Below are 16,912 nucleotides of genomic sequence, written 5' to 3'. Positions count from 1 at the left end.
AGTATTGGAGGTAGTAATATTGCTGGGAGCAGTGTTGGAGTGAGTAATGTTGCTGAGAGCAGTGTTGGAGGGAGTAATGTTGCTGGGAGCAGTGTTGGAGGGAATAATGTTGCTGGGAGCAGTGTTGGATGGAGTAATATTGCTGTGAGCAGTGTTGGAGGTAGTAATCTTACTGAGAGCAGTGTTGGAGGTAGTAATATTTGTTGGGAGCAGTGTTGTAGGGAATGTTGCTGAGAGCAGTGTTGGAGGGAGTAATGTTGCTGGGAGCAGTGTTGGAGGGAGTAATGTTGCTGGGAGCAGTGTTGGAGGGGGTAATGTTGCTGAGAACAGTGTTGGAGGGAGTAATATTGCTGGAAGCAGTGTTGGAGGGAGTAATGTTGCTGAGAGCAGTGTTGGAGGTAGTAATCCTGGAGGGTGAAGTATAGCATAACAGGGGCGGCAGTGTTGGAGGTAGTAATCCTGGAGGGTGCAGTATAGCACATCAGGGGCGGCAGTGTTGGAGGTAGTAATCCTGGAGGGTGCAGTATAGCACTTCGTGGGCGGCAGTGTTGGAGGTAGTAATCCTGGAGGGTGCAGTATAGCACATCAGGGGCGGCAGTGTTGGAGGTAGTAATCCTGGAGGGTGCAGTATAGCACATCATGGGCGGCAGTGTTGGAGGTAATAATCCTGGAGGGTGCAGTATAGCACATCAGGGGCGTCAGTGTTGGAGGTAGTAATCCTGGAGGGTGCAGTATAGCACATCAGGGACGGCAGTGTTGGAGCTAGTAATCCTGGAGGGTGCAGTATAGCACATCATGGGCGGCAGTGTTGGAGGTAGTAATCCTGGAGGGTGAAGTATAGCACAACAGGGGCGGCAGTGTTGGAGGTAGTAATCCTGGAGGGTGCAGTATAGCACATCAGGGGCGGCAGTGTTGGAGGTAGTAATCCTGGAGGGTGCAGTATAGCACTTCGTGGGCGGCAGTGTTGGAGGTAGTAATCCTGGAGGGTGCAGTATAGCACATCAGGGGCGGCAGTGTTGGAGGTAGTAATCCTGGAGGGTGCAGTATAGCACATCAAGGGCGGCAGTGTTGGAGGTAATAATCCTGGAGGGTGCAGTATAGCACATCAGGGGCGTCAGTGTTGGAGGTAGTAATCCTGGAGGGTGCAGTATAGCACATCAGGGGCGGCAGTGTTGGAGGTAATAATCCTGGAGGGTGCAGTATAGCACATCATGGGCGGCAGTGTTGGAGGTAGTAATCCTGGAGGGTGCAGTATAGCACATCAGGGACGGCAGTATTGGAGGTAGTAATCCTGGAGGGTGCAGTATAGCACATCAGGGGCGGCAGTGTTGGAGGTAATAATCCTGGAGGGTGCAGTATAGCACATCATGGGCGGCAGTGTTGGAGGTAGTAATCCTGGAGGGTGCAGTATAGCACATCAGGGACGGCAGTATTGGAGGTAGTAATCCTGGAGGGTGCAGTATAGCACATCAGGGACGGCAGTGTTGGAGGTAGTAATCCTGGAGGGTGCAGTATAGCACATCAGGGGCGGCAGTGTTGGAGGTAGTAATCCTGGAGGGTGCAGTATAGCACATCAGGGGCGGCAGTGTTGGAGGTAGTAATCCTGGAGGGTGCAGTATAGCACATCAGGGACGGCAGTGTTGGAGGTAGTAATCCTGGAGGGTGCAGTATAGCACATCAGGGGCGGCAGTGTTGGAGGTAGTAATCCTGGAGGGTGCAGTATAGCACATCATGGGCGTCAGTGTTGGAGGTAGTACTCCTGGAGGGTGCAGTATAGCACATCAGGGGCGGCAGTGTTGGAGGTCGTAATCCTGGAGGGTGCAGTATAGCACATCATGGGCGTCAGTGTTGGAGGTAGTAATCCTGGAGGGTGCAGTATAGCACATCAGGGGCGGCAGTGTTGGAGGTAGTAATCCTGGAGGGTGCAGTATAGCACATGAGGGACGGCAGTGTTGGAGGTAGTAATCCTGGAGGGTGCAGTATAGCACATCAGGGACGGCAGTGTTGGAGCTAGTAATCCTGGAGGGTGCAGTATAGCACATCAGGGGCGGCAGTGTTGGAGGTAGTAATCCTGGAGGGTGCAGTTAGCACATCAGGGGCGGCAGTGTTGGAGGTAGTAATCCTGGAGGGTGCAGTATAGCACATCAGGGGCGGCAGTGTTGGAGGTAGTAATCCTGGAGGGTGCAGTATAGCACATCAGGGGCGGCAGTGTTGGAGGTAGTAATCCTGGAGGGTGCAGTATAGCACATCAGGGGCGGCACAACACAACCTTCCACACTAACTAATCACCCATCACTTCGCCCTCAAACATTACTTTCATTTGAACATTATTTGCACCGCGTTGGCCGCCGCACGAGACAAATTGAGGACACTTTTATTACTGCAATCTATTAGCAGTCACCATTTGTTCACCACCACTGTCACCATCATCAGTATCGTCACTACCACCGTCACCACCACCACCACTGTCACTATAAGCACCACCATCACCGCTTTCCAGAGCCGGCACAAGGATGTGGAATATGTTGGTGCCCGGGAGATGAGCTGACGGATGCTGGTTCAAAGACTGATATTTTGAACTTGTTATATAACAGACGTCTACCTTAGAATGACTCCATGGGCCACATACATATACATGTCTTCGAGAAGTGGCAGACTCAGTGGGCCCTACAGACGAGCATCAAGTTACTCAGTGTTCGGCAGGTTCTGGGTGTTTGATCCTCCTTTTACAACAAGAATTGTTATCTTACCTATAGCCACCTGCTTGCATACACTCCTGCACAACTCCCTTACCCTCCGTCTGTGTCAGTTGTTGCGTGCAGGTGAGTGTAAGGCCTGATCATGAACCGGGCCACGGGGGCGTTGACTCGCGGAATGCCCTCCGGGTAGATAGTAATTGATCAGAGTGCCGAGTGACCTGCCAGGTCAAAGTTCTTTTCATGTCTCATAGATTCTTTCTACTTCCCACCGTCAACACCATGATCACCATCACCACTATCATTACCTCGCTACCCTCTCTACTGTGACAATCATCACTACCCTTAATAAAATTACCACCACCACCACCACAACTACCACCACCACTGTTACTAACACCATTACTACCAACACCACTACCACAACTATCAACACCGCCAACAGCACCACTACTACCAACACCACCACAATTACCACCACCACCTCAACTACCACCACCACCTCTGCTACCAACACCACTACTACCAGCACCTCTATCACCACCACCGCTACCAACACCACTACTACCAATACCACTACCAACACCACCATTTTCCATCAGCAACACCAGCTGACAGGTACACTAACTCATGCAGTTACCATCACACAACATTAACGACAACTTGTCGTTCACACGCAAGAAAGAGAGAGAAAATAGTGTTTCGTGGGGTGAATCTGGTCGGACTGGTGATCATTAAGCGTGTGATCACCTGGCATTAGTGCTCACCTGGCAGGGGAGGGCAGGACTGATCACCTGACAGGAGAACGCAGGAGGGCTCTCTAATCACCCAGCCGGAACTCTAGAAGTTTTAATAACGAGGCTGGGCAAGGTAACGCTGCGGTACTACGTGACGGAGATAACGAGCACTGACAGGGGGATTAAATGAGTTTCTTGTTAAATGTTGAAAGTCGGTGCATGCTGTTTGTTACGGGGGGGGGGGGATTGTTCATAGGGAAGGGAGGGGGAAGGGGAACGAAGGGGAGATGGAGAAGGGAAGTAACGAGGACGGGAAGTGTGCAAAGAGCAGGTGGAGGATACAGATTTGAGGGGTACCAAGGGGAACAACAGAAGGGAAGGGTACAAATGGGAACAACAGAAGGGAAGGGTACAAAGGGGAACAACAGAAGGGAAGGGCACAAAGGGGAACAACAAAAGGGAAGGGTACAAAGGGGAACAACAGAAGGGAATGGTACAAAGGGGAACAACAGAAGGGAAGGGTACAAAGGGGAACAACAGAAAGGAAGGATACAAAGGGGAACAACAGAAGGGAAGGAAACAAAGGGAGTTGGTAGAGAGGACAGTGGGGAGCAAGAAATTTTAATAAAATAATGATTGATAGATAAGAGGAGAATGGGATGGGAGGGAGAATAAAAGGAAGAGGGAGACATTGGGAGGGGAAAATAATATGTTTTGGTGGGAAGGGGGAAGGATTCAAGAAGGAACCAGAGGAGGAGGAGGGAGGGGGGTAGAGAAGGCAGCAGCAGAAAGAAACCTTCACTGCTCCAGTCACCTTCACCTCACCGTCACCTCCCTGAGTCACCTCACCCTCCCCAGTCACCATCACTACACCGTCAGTCACCATCATCTCTCCCAACAATATTCTAAAAGCCTCATTGTCCCTCACATTTGGCTACATTCACTCCACACCTTTTAATGCTCCCGCTCTGACACCCAACCTCACTAAGTTTTATATATATATATATTTTTTTTTTTTTTTTTTTTTTTTTTTTTTTATCACACTGGCCGATTCCCACCAAGGCAGGGTGGCCCGAAAAAGAAAAACTTTCACCATCATTCACTCCATCACTGTCTTGCCAGAAGGGTGCTTTACACTACAGTTTTTAAACTGCAACATTAACACCCCTCCTTCAGAGTGCAGGCACTGTACTTCCCATCTCCAGGACTCAAGTCCGGCCTGCCGGTTTCCCTGAATCCCTTCATAAATGTTACTTTGCTCACACTCCAACAGCACGTCAAGTATTAAAAACCATTTGTCTCCATTCACTCCTATCAAACACGCTCACGCATGCCTGCTGGAAGTCCAAGCCCCTCGCACACAAAACATCCTTTACCCCCTCCCTCCAACCCTTCCTAGGCCGACCCCTACCCCGCCTTCCTTCCACTACAGACTGATACACTCTTGAAGTTATTCTGTTTCGCTCCATTCTCTCTATATGTCCGAACCACCTCAACAACCCTTCCTCAGCCCTCTGGACAACAGTTTTGGTAATCCCGCACCTCCTCCTAACTTCCAAACTACGAATTCTCTGCATTATATTCACACCACACATTGCCCTCAGACATGACATCTCCACTGCCTCCAGCCTTCTCCTCGCTGCAACATTCATCACCCATGCTTCACACCCATATAAGAGCGTTGGTAAAACTATACTCTCATACATTCCCCTCTTTGCCTCCAAGGACAAAGTTCTCTGTCTCCACAGACTCCTAAGTGCACCACTCACTCTTTTTCCCTCATCAATTCTATGATTCACCTCATCTTTCATAGACCCATCCGCTGACACGTCCACTCCCAAATATCTGAATATGTTCACCTCCTCCATACTCTCTCCCTCCAATCTGATATTCAATCTTTCATCACCTAATCTTTTTGTTATCCTCATAACCTTACTCTTTCCTGTATTCACCTTTAATTTTCTTCTTTTGCACACCCTACCAAATTCATCCACCAATCTCTGCAGCTTCTCTTCAGAATCTCCCAAGAGCACAGTGTCATCAGCAAAGAGCAGCTGTGACAACTCCCACTTTGTGTGTGATTCTTTATCTTTTAACTCCACGCCTCTTGCCAAGACCCTCGCATTTACTTCTCTTACAACCCCATCTATAAATATATTAAACAACCACGGTGACATCACACATCCTTGTCTAAGGCCTACTTTTACTGGGAAAAAATTTCCCTCTTTTCTACATACTCTAACTTGAGCCTCACTATCCTCGTAAAAACTCTTCACTGCTTTCAGTAACCTACCTCCTACACTATACACTTGCAACATCTGCCACATTGCCCCCCTATCCACCCTGTCATACGCCTTTTCCAAATCCATAAATGCCACAAAGACCTCTTTAGCCTTATCTAAATACTGTTCACTTATATGTTTCACTGTAAACACCTGGTCCACACACCCCCTACCTTTCCTAAAGCCTCCTTGTTCATCTGCTATCCTATTCTCCGTCTTACTCTTAATTCTTTCAATTATAACTCTACCATACACTTTACCAGGTACACTCAACAGACTTATCCCCCTATAATTTTTGCACTCTCTTTTATCCCCTTTGCCTTTATACAAAGGAACTATGCATGCTCTCTGCCAATCCCTAGGTACCTTACCCTCTTCCATACATTTATTAAATAATTGCACTAACCACTCCAAAACTATATCCCCACCTGCTTTTAACATTTCTATCTTTATCCCATCAATCCCGGCTGCCTTACCCCCTTTCATTTTACCTACTGCCTCACGAACTTCCCCCACACTCACAACTGGCTCTTCCTCACTCCTACAAGATGTTATTCCTCCTTGCCCTATACACGAAATCACAGCTTCCCTATCTTCATCAACATTTAACAATTCCTCAAAATATTCCCTCCATCTTCCCAATACCTCTAACTCTCCATTTAATAACTCTCCTCTCCTATTTTTAACTGACAAATCCATTTGTTCTCTAGGCTTCCTTAACTTGTTAATCTCACTCCAAAACTTTTTCTTATTTTCAACAAAATTTGTTGATAACAGCTCACCCACTCTCTCATTTGCTCTCTTTTTACATTGCTTCACCACTCTCTTAACCTCTCTCTTTTTCTCCATATACTCTTCCCTCCTTGCATCACTTCTACTTTGTAAAAACTTCTCATATGCTAACCTTTTCTCCCTTACTACTCTCTTTACATCATCATTCCACCAATCGCTCCTCTTCCCTCCTGCACCCACTTTCCTGTAACCACAAACTTCTGCTGAACACTCTAACACTACATTTTTAAACCTACCCCATTCCTCTTCGACCCCATTGCCTATGCTCTCATTAGCCCATCTATCCTCCAATAGCTGTTTATATCTTACCCTAACTGCCTCCTCTTTTAGTTTATAAACCTTCACCTCTCTCTTCCCTGATGCTTCTATTCTCCTTGTATCCCATCTACCTTTTACTCTCAGTGTAGCTACAACTAGAAAGTGATCTGATATATCTGTGGCCCCTCGATAAACATGTACATCCTGAAGTCTACTCAACAGTCTTTTATCTACTAATACATAATCCAACAAACTACTGTCATTTCGCCCTACATCATATCGTGTATACTTATTTATCCTCTTTTTCTTAAAATATGTATTACCTATAACTAAACCCCTTTCTATACAAAGTTCAATCAAAGGGCTCCCATTATCATTTACACCTGGCACCCCAAACTTACCTACCACACCCTCTCTAAAAGTTTCTCCTACTTTAGCATTCAGGTCCCCTACCACAATTACTCTCTCACTTGGTTCAAAGGCTCCTATACATTCACTTAACATCTCCCAAAATCTCTCTCTCTCCTCTGCATTCCTCTCTTCTCCAGGTGCATACACGCTTATTATGACACACTTCTCGCATTCAACCTTTACTTTAATCCACATAATTCTCGAATTTACACATTCATATTCTCTTTTCTCCTTCCATAACTGATCATTTAACATTACTGCTACCCCTTCCTTTGCTCTAACTCTCTCAGATACTCCAGATTTAATCCCATTTATTTCCCCCCACTGAAACTCTCCTACCCCCTTCAGCTTTGTTTCGCTTAGAGCCAGGACATCCAACTTCTTTTCATTCATAACATCAGCAATCATCTGTTTCTTGTCATCCGCACTACATCCACGCACATTTAAACAACCCAGTTTTATAAAGTTTTTCTTCTTCTCTTTTTTAGTAAATGTATACAGGAGAAGGGGTTACTAGCCCATTGCTCCCGGCATTTTAGTCGCCTCATACGACACGCATGGCTTACGGAGGAAAGATTCTTTTCCACTTCCCCATGGACAAAAGAAGAAATAAAAAAGAACAAGAGCTATTTAGAATAAGGAGAAAAACCTAGATGTATGTATATATATATATGCATGTGCGTGTCTGTGAAGTGTGACCAAAGTGTAAGTAGGAGTAGCAAGATATCCCTGTTATCTAGCGTGTTTATGAGACAGAAAAAGAAAACCAGCAATCCTACCATCATGCAAAACAGTTACAGGTTTTTGTTTCACAGTCATCTGGCAGGACGGTAGTACTTCCCTGGGTGGTTGCTGTCTACCAACCTACTACCTATATATATATATATTTTATATATATATATATATATATATATATATATATATATATATATATATATATATATATATATATATATATATTATGCAAAACAACCACGGGGGGAGTAGAATGAACTATCATTCTACTCCCTCCGTAGCTGTTTTGCATCCAGTATCGCTTGGTTTGTGATAGTTGAATATGTATATATATTTTTTTTATTACACATCGGCCGATTCCCACCAAGGCAGGGTGGCCCGAAAAATAAAAACTTTCATCATCATTCCATCACTGTCTTGCCAGAGGGGTGCTTTAGACTACAGTTATAAAACTGCAACATTAACACCCCTCCTTCAGGACTCAAGTCCTGCCTGCCGGTTTCTCTGAATCCCTTCATAACTGTTACCTTGCTCACACTCCAACAGCACGTCAAGTATTGAAAACCATTTGTTTCCATTCACTATCAAATGCGCTCACGTATGCTTGCTGGAAGTCCAAGCCCCTCGCACACAAAACCTCCTTTACTCCCTCCCTCCAACCTTTCCTAGGCCGACCCCTACCCCGCTTTCCCTCCACTACAGATTTATACACTCTCGAAGTTATTCTGTTTTGCTCCATTCTCTCTACATGTCCAAAGCACCTCAACAACCCTTCCTCAGCCCTCTGAATAATAGTTTTGGTAATCCCACACCTTCTCCTAATTTCCGAACTTCGAATTCTCTACATTATATTCACGCCACACATTGCCCTCAGACATGACATCTCCACTGCCTCCAGCCTTCTCCTCGCTGCAACATTCATCACCCATGCTTCACACCCATATAAGAGTGTTGGTACAACTATACTCTCATACATTCCCCTCTTTGCTTCCACGGACAAAGTTCTTTGTCTCCACAGACTCCTAAGTGCACCACTCACCCTTTACCCCTCATCAGTTCTATGATTCACCTCATCTTTCATAGAATACATTCACCTCCTCCATAGTCTCTCCCTCCAATCTGATATCCAATCTTTCTTCACCTAATCGTTTTGTTATCCTCATCACCTTACTCTTTCCTATATTCACTTTTAATTTTCTTCTTTTACACACCCTACCAAATTTATCCACCTTACCTCTGCAGCTTCTCTTCAGAATCTCCCAAGAGCACAGTGTCATCAGCAAAGAGCAACTGTGACAACTCCCACTTTATGTGTGATTCTTTATCTTTTAACTCCACGCCTCTTGCCAAGACCCTCGCATTCACTTCTCTTACAACCCCATCTATAAATATATTGAACAACCACGGTGACATCACACATCCTTGTCTAAGGCCTACTTTTTCTGGGAAATAATCTCTCTCCTACAAACTCTAACCTGAGCCTCACTATCCTCGTAAAAACTCTTCACTGCTTTCAGTAACCTACCTCCTATACCATACACCTGCAACATCTGCCACAATGCCCCCCTATCCACCCTGTCATATGCCTTTTTCAAATCCATAAATGCCACAAAACCTCTGTAGCCTTATCTAAATACTGTTTACCTATATGTTTCACTGTAAACACTTGGTCTACCTTTCCTAAAGCCTCCTTGTTCATCTGCTATCCTACTCTCCGTCTTACTTTTAATTCTTTAAATAATAACTCTACCATACACTTCACCATGTATACTCAACAGACTTATTCCCCTATAATTTTTGCACTCTCTTTTATCCCCTTTGCCTTTATACAAAGGAACTATGCATGCTCTCTGCCAATCCCTAGGTACCTTACCCTCCTCCATACATTTATTAATAATAACTCCAACCACTCCAAAATTATATCCCCACCTGCTTTTAACATTTCTATCTTTATCCCATCAATCTCAGCTGCCTTACCCCCTTTCATTCTACCCACTGCCTCATGAACTTTCCCCACACTCACAACTGGTTCTTCCTCACTCCTACAAGATGTTATTCCTCCTTGACCTATACAAGAAATCACAGCTTCCCTATCTTCGTCAACATTTAACAGTTCCTCAAAATATTTCCTCCATCTTCCCGTTATCTCTAACTCTTCATTTAATAACTCTCCTCTCCTATTTTTAACTGACAAGTCCATTTGTTCTCTAGGCTTCCTCAACTTATTAATCTCACTCCAAAACTTTTTCTTATTTTCAACAAGATTTGTTGATAACATCTCACCCACTCTCTCATTTGCTCTCTTTTTACATTGCTTTACCACTCTCTTAACATCTCTTTTTCTCTCTACATACTCTTCCCTCCTTGCATCACTTCTACTTTGTAAAAATCTCTCATATGCAAACTTTTTCTTCCTTACTACTTTCTTTACATCATCATTCCACCAATCGCTCTTCTTTCCTCTCGCACCCACTTTCCTGTAACCACAAACTTCTGCTGAACACTCTAACACTACATTCTTAAACCTACCCCATACATCTTTGACCCCATTGCCTATACTCTCACTAGCCCATCTATCCTCCAATAGCTCTTTATATCTTACCCTAACTGGCTACTCTTAGTTTATACACCTTCACCTCTCTTTTACTTGCTGTTTCTATTTTCCTTGTATCCCATCGACCTTTTACTCTCACTGTAGCTACAACTAAAAAGTGATCTGATATAGCTGTGGCCCCTCTATAAACATGTACATCCTGAAGTCTACTCAACAGTCTTTTATCTACCAATACATAGTCCAACAAACTACTGTCATTTCGCCCTACATCATATCTTGTATACTTATTTATCCTCTTTTTCTTAAAATATGTATTACCTATAACTAAACCCCTTTCTATACAAAGTTCAATCAAAGGGCTCCCATTATCATTTACACCTGGCACCCCAAACTTACCTACCACACCCTCTCTAAAAGTTTCTCCTACTTTAGCATTCAGGTCCCCTACCACAATTACTCTTTCACTTGGTTCAAAGGTTCCTATACATTCACTTAACGTCTCCCAAAATCTCTCTCCTCTACACTCCTCTCTTCTCCTGGTGCATACACGCTTATTATGACCCACTTTTCATATCCGACCTCATTTTAATTCACATAATCCTTGAATTTACACATTTATATTCCTTCTCCTTTCATAACTGATCCTTCAACATTATTGCTACCCGTTCCCTAGCTCTAATTCTCTCAGATCCTCCTGACTTAATCCCATATATTTCTCCCCACTGAAACTCACCTAGCCCTTTCAACTTTTCATTCATAACATCAGCAATTATCTCTTTCTTATCATCCGCACTACATCCACGCACATTCAAGCATCTCAGTTTTATAAAGTTTTTTTTCTCATTTTTAGTAAATGTTTACAGGAGAAGGGGTTACTAGCCTAAGTTTTCTTAGCTGCCAGCAAGGCAGATTCCATAAAATTTTCCTAATTTCTTCATCTAGGAACTCCGGACTGCACACTATTTCTTATCATGTTTTTGAGAGCCTATAGAGTATGCAGTCCAGAGTTCCTAGATGAAGAAATTAGGAAAATATTTGACATCGGCACGAAACTGCGATATCCCAAGATGTTTATGGAATCTGCCTTGCTGGCAGCTAAGAAAACTTATTATAGAACAGAACCTAGGATAACACCTCAGACCAAGAATGTGATGGTCCTCCCATATAACCAGAATTTATCTGTCCTACCGAATGCTCTTAGAAGATTTAATATACAAGTACTTTTTTAAAATTCAGGGACTGTTAGAAGCATCTTGATAAATAATTCACCCCAACAACGTGTTGGTGGTGTCTACAGAGTTGGTTGCAACGGTTGCAGCCTCTCCCATTTGGGACAAACTGGAAAGTCATTGGAGGTGAGAATGTCCCAGCACCGTTATTGGATACGTATAGCACAGGAGTCGAACGCGATTTTCAGCCATATTAGAGCCTATAATAACCCTGCAAATTGGCTGGAAGCAAGTGTCATCTTTCTTTGTTCCTCCTGGCTTGAAAGGAATATTGTAGAATCGGCAATTATTAAGCATGATAGGCAGTCATTATACAATATCAGTGATGGGCTGTTCAAATTAGATGCATTTTTAGTTGAGGCAATAATACACAATTTAAAATTGGGCTCTTATACGTATGCATCAGACTGTCTTAATTGTGCCACACCGAGGAATTAGGGTGCTTTTTCCTGCAGTTTCTGAAGGTTGAACCAGAGTTTGCCTCAGGATTATATAGGATGAATATCGGTGGCCATCTTCATTGCAGATGCCTCCCCCTCCATTTAAACGAGTTTATGTTAATAAGCCCTGTTTCCATTACATAACTTTTAGAAATCTCCCCTCTATACGTTAGGGTTTTCTCTCGTCATTTAAAGGACACGTTGTCCTGTGGAGGGTACATAATTGCCAGTGACTCCTATGTCGCAGACAATATTTATATTCGTATTTGAAGTTATTGTTGTCATAGAAGAATATGACTGAATTTATTATTATTGCTACGTTAATTTCCTATAGGTTACAATATCAATGCTTATGGGATTTTTCTAATGCTATAATATTCATCCTTCTGGCTGTTGTGCCTGTGAGCACTTCCGGTACCTTCTCCTCTCTCCCTCTCTCACTCCAGTGAACGTTGTCCTCTGGCAACGTATTCGCTTGGAAACCCTCCTCTTTTCTGCAATTTTACAAGCTCCTGATGATGTGTTGATTGCAACACGAAAGGCCTAGAGCTATCATTCTACTTCCCCCGTGTGAGTAGAATGATAGCTCTAGGTCTTTCCTGTTGAAATCAACACATCATCAGGAGCTTGCAATATATATATATATATATATATATATATACATGTATATATATATATATATATATATATATATATCAATATATATATATATATATATATATATATATACATGTATATATAATGTGTGTGTGTGTGTGTTTGTGTGTATACTCACCTATTTGTGGTTGCAGTGGTCGAGTCTTAGCTCCTGGCCCCGCCTCTTCACTGATTGCTACTGGGTCCTCTCTCCCTGCTCCATGAGCTTCATCAAACCTCGTCTTAAAAACTATGTATGGTTCCCGCCTCCACTACGTCACTTTCTAGGCTATTCCACTGGCTGACAACTCTATGACTGAAGAAATACTTCCTAACATCCCTTTGACTCATAGGAGTCTTCAACTTCCAATTGTGACCCCTTGTTTCTGTGTCCCATCTCTGGAACATCCTGTCTTTGTGCATCTTGTTTATTCCGCGCAGTATTTTATATGTCGTTATCATGTCTCCCCTGACCCTCCTGTCCTCCAAGGTCGTCAGGCCAATTTCCCTTAATCTTTCTTTCTATGACGATACCCTTAGCTCTGGAACTAGTCTTGTTGCAAACCTTTGCACTTTCTCTAATTTTTTGACGTGGTTGACCAGATGTGGATTCCAAACTGGTGCTGCATACTCCAGTATGGGCCTGACGTACACGGTGTACAGAATCTTGAACGATTCCTTACTGAGGTATGATGCAGCAGTTATCTGGTTGATGTGCGCCTCAGGAGATGTGCTCGGTATTATACTCACCCCCAAGATCTTTTACCTTGAGTAAGGTTTGCAGTTTCTGGCCACCTAGACTATACTCTGCGGCCTTCTTTGCCCTTCCCCGATCTTCATGACTTTGCATTTTGCAGGGTTAAATGCCAGGAGCCAGTTGCTGGCCCAGGCTTGTAGCCTGTCCAGGCCTCTTTGTAGTCCTGCCTGATCCTCGACCGATTTGATTCTCCTCACTAACTTCACATCATCTGCAAACAAGGACACTTTTGAATCTGTCCCTTCCGTTATCTTATTCACATATACCAAAAACAGCACAGGTCCTAGGACTGACCCCTGTGGAACCCCGCTCGTCACAGGCGCCCACTCTGACACCTCGTCACGTACCATAACTCGTTGTTGCCTCCCTGTCAGATGTTCTCTGATCCATTGCAGTGCCTTTCCTGTTGTGTGCGCCTGATCGTCTAGCCAGAAACTTCTGCCCCACATTCTAATACTGCATTTTTAAAACTATTCCAACCCTCTTCAACTCCCCCACTACTCATACTTGCACCAGCCCACCTTTCTTCCAATAGTTGCTTTTATCTCGCCCTAATTTCCTCCTCCCTTAGTTTATACATTTTCACCTCCCTCTTACTTGTTGTTGTCATTTTCCTTATGTTCCATCTACCTCTTACTCTAACTGTATCCTCAACTAAATACTGATCTGATATATCAGTTGCCCCTCTATAAACATGTACATCCTGAAGTCTACCCATCAACCTTTTATCCACCAATATATAATCTGACAAACTACTTTCATTACGTGCTATATCATACCTTGTATATTTATCCTCTTTTTCATAAAATATGTATTACTTATTACCAAACCTCTTTCTACACATAGCTCAATTAAAGGCTCCCCATTTACATTTACCCCTGGCACCCCAAATTTACCTACTACTCCCTCCACAACATTTTTACCCACTTTAGAATTGAGATCACAACCACAAGTACTCTCACACTTGGTTCAAAACTCCCCACGCACTCACTCAACATTTCCCAAAATCTCTCTCTCTCCTCTATATTTCTCGCTTCTCCAGGTGCATATACGCTTACTATAACCCACTTTTCACATACAACCCTTATTTTACTCCACATAATCCTTGAATTTATACATTTATATTCCCTCTTTTCCTGCCATAGCTTATCCTTCAACATTATTGCTACTCCTTCTTTAGCTCTAACTCTATTTGAAACCCCTGACCTAATCCCATTTATTCCTCTCCACTGAAACTCTCCCACCCCCTTCAGCTTTGTTTCACTTAAAGCCAGGACATCCAGCTTCTTCTCATTCATAACATCCACAATCATCTCTTTCTTATCATTCGCACAACATCCACGCACATTCAGACTTCCCACTTTGACAATTTTCTTCTTCTTATTCTGTTTAGTAATTATTACAGGAAAAGGGGTTACTAGCCCATTGTTCCCGGCATTTTAGTTGACTTTTACAACACGCATGGCTTACGGAGGAAAGATTCTTATTCCACTTCCCCATGGATATAAAAGGACAAGCAATAAGAATAAGAAATATCAAGATAATATCAAAGAAAATTCAGATGAGTATGTATACATAAACGTGTACATGTATGTGTAATGTGACGTAAGTGTAAGTAGAAGTAGCAAGACGTACCTGTAATCTTGCATATTTATGAGACAGACAAAAGACACCAGCAATCCTACCATCATGTAAAACAATTACAGGCTTCCTATTTCGACTCACTTGGTAGGACGGTAGTACCTCCCCGAGTAGTTGTTGTCTATATATTAATACATTCGTATATTATATATTTATTTTGCGTGTGTGTGAGTGAGAGAGAGTTGGAAAAAGACTATTTCTATAATTCACATTGTCAAAGAGAATCATGCTCGCGGTGTCTCACCTAAAGACTGTTTATTTGTATTTATTTCCTGAGGTGGTGACAATTATTACCTCCTCTTGGATCCCATTCTAGTGTTCCATCGCAATCTTTGTGAAGAATCGTTTTATCCTGTCCTCTCGGCACAACCATATAATTTTTTTTTTGTTTTTTTTTTTTGCTTTTCCCATGTTGAAATCAGGTTTATATTATTTCGTGATTGTGGGGATGTTATGTCTTTTTCTCTCGTATCAGACAACGAGAGTATTTTTGCGTTGTCAGCTTTCTCTCACAGTTTGAATTCTTATGATAACTCTGTGGCACATTCATTTTTTTGCTCTGTTCTGTTTTATCAGCGTTTTTAAAGCAGCTGCCTAACACTACTACTGCATATTCAAACTTTTGTTTAACCTGACTTGTGCAAAACTTTCTCTCGGTCTTTTTCCATGCATATTTTCTGAAGGTTATTTGAAGAATGCCTGAGTGATATGTGAGTTTCTGGGTTTTTGTATGTGATTGGGATATTTTTTTTTTGTGATAATCTTGTGTGTGGACTTGCTGATTTCCGTTTGGGTCGAGTCATAGTTCCTGGCTTCGTCTGTTAAGCTACGTTGACTGGCCTTGTGTTGTGTACTTGTAGGTATCTAGTTGTTGGTGTACGTGGGTGGGGGTGGTGTTGGAGGGGTGGTGGGGGGCGCATGGTTAGAGGTGAAGGGGCTACGTTCACGAGTAAGCCCGTAATTACCTAAATATTTGTCAGTGATCCCTCCTTTATTGGCCAGAGACGAAAACATCTCTTTAAAAGGGTATAATGGTATATAACGTCAGGAAAGCCTGTCAGCCATGGCTAATGATCATGTGTAACGTTAAGCACACTATCAAGCCATGTTGACTCCACATATCTCTTACATGTGTCTACATGGGCTTACCATCTGGGTTAAGTTAGTTACTCCCATGGCTTGATAAATGTATCTAGGGTGGCTTTGGGTTAACTGTATACAGAGGTTATCGTGTTTGGTTCACGGACCTTTGACGGTATATGAGGAATTAGAGAACTATGCAACATCTGGGTATCTTTATTAGTCGATGTTTCGCCCTCCAGTGGCTTTATCAATACAATACAAGGACATCATGTGAAGACAGTAGAACTATATGCAGAAGATGAGGTAATCAGTCCCTCAGCCTTGAAGACCTCCGTAGTCTTTGAAGTCACAACAAATCAAGAAGGTGAAACGTCTACAAATAAGAACATAAAGATGTCCAGATGTTGCAAATGTGTCTAATTCCTCGGTCTTTGACTAACATCAGAGCACCTAGAGGGTGTTAGGTGCCTATAGGTGGTGAAACAAAACTGTACCTGACTACTTACCTCTCTCTTCGTCAGGTCCATCTGGCGAGCGCTTCTGCTGGGTCAGGTCGCCTCCCTCCTGCTGTGTGTAACAGGCGCCTGCTGTCACCTGCTTAACAACACTTACCACCTTCAGCTTCCAGCAGGTAGGTTCCCTTCATCTGCCTGCTTAATGC

General features: G+C 43.3%; 1 protein-coding gene across 2 annotated transcripts in view; it reads left to right on the top strand.

The window, feature by feature from the left end:
* Nucleotides 1-16,912, top strand: part of LOC128697421 (solute carrier family 35 member F1-like) — a 377,556-nt gene that overhangs the window by 178,208 nt on the left and 182,436 nt on the right. For both annotated transcript variants that reach the window (XM_070090232.1, XM_070090231.1), the window contains exon 2: nt 16,773-16,882. In XM_070090232.1, the coding sequence (XP_069946333.1) occupies nt 16,773-16,882 (110 nt within the window). The remainder of the gene's footprint in view (nt 1-16,772; nt 16,883-16,912) is intronic.

Source organism: Cherax quadricarinatus, chromosome 31 (assembly GCF_038502225.1).
Source record: "Cherax quadricarinatus isolate ZL_2023a chromosome 31, ASM3850222v1, whole genome shotgun sequence".
Lineage (NCBI taxonomy): Eukaryota > Metazoa > Arthropoda > Malacostraca > Decapoda > Parastacidae > Cherax > Cherax quadricarinatus.
Note: the sequence above shows the minus strand (reverse complement) of the source record. Positions and strands in the feature narration are given on the sequence as shown.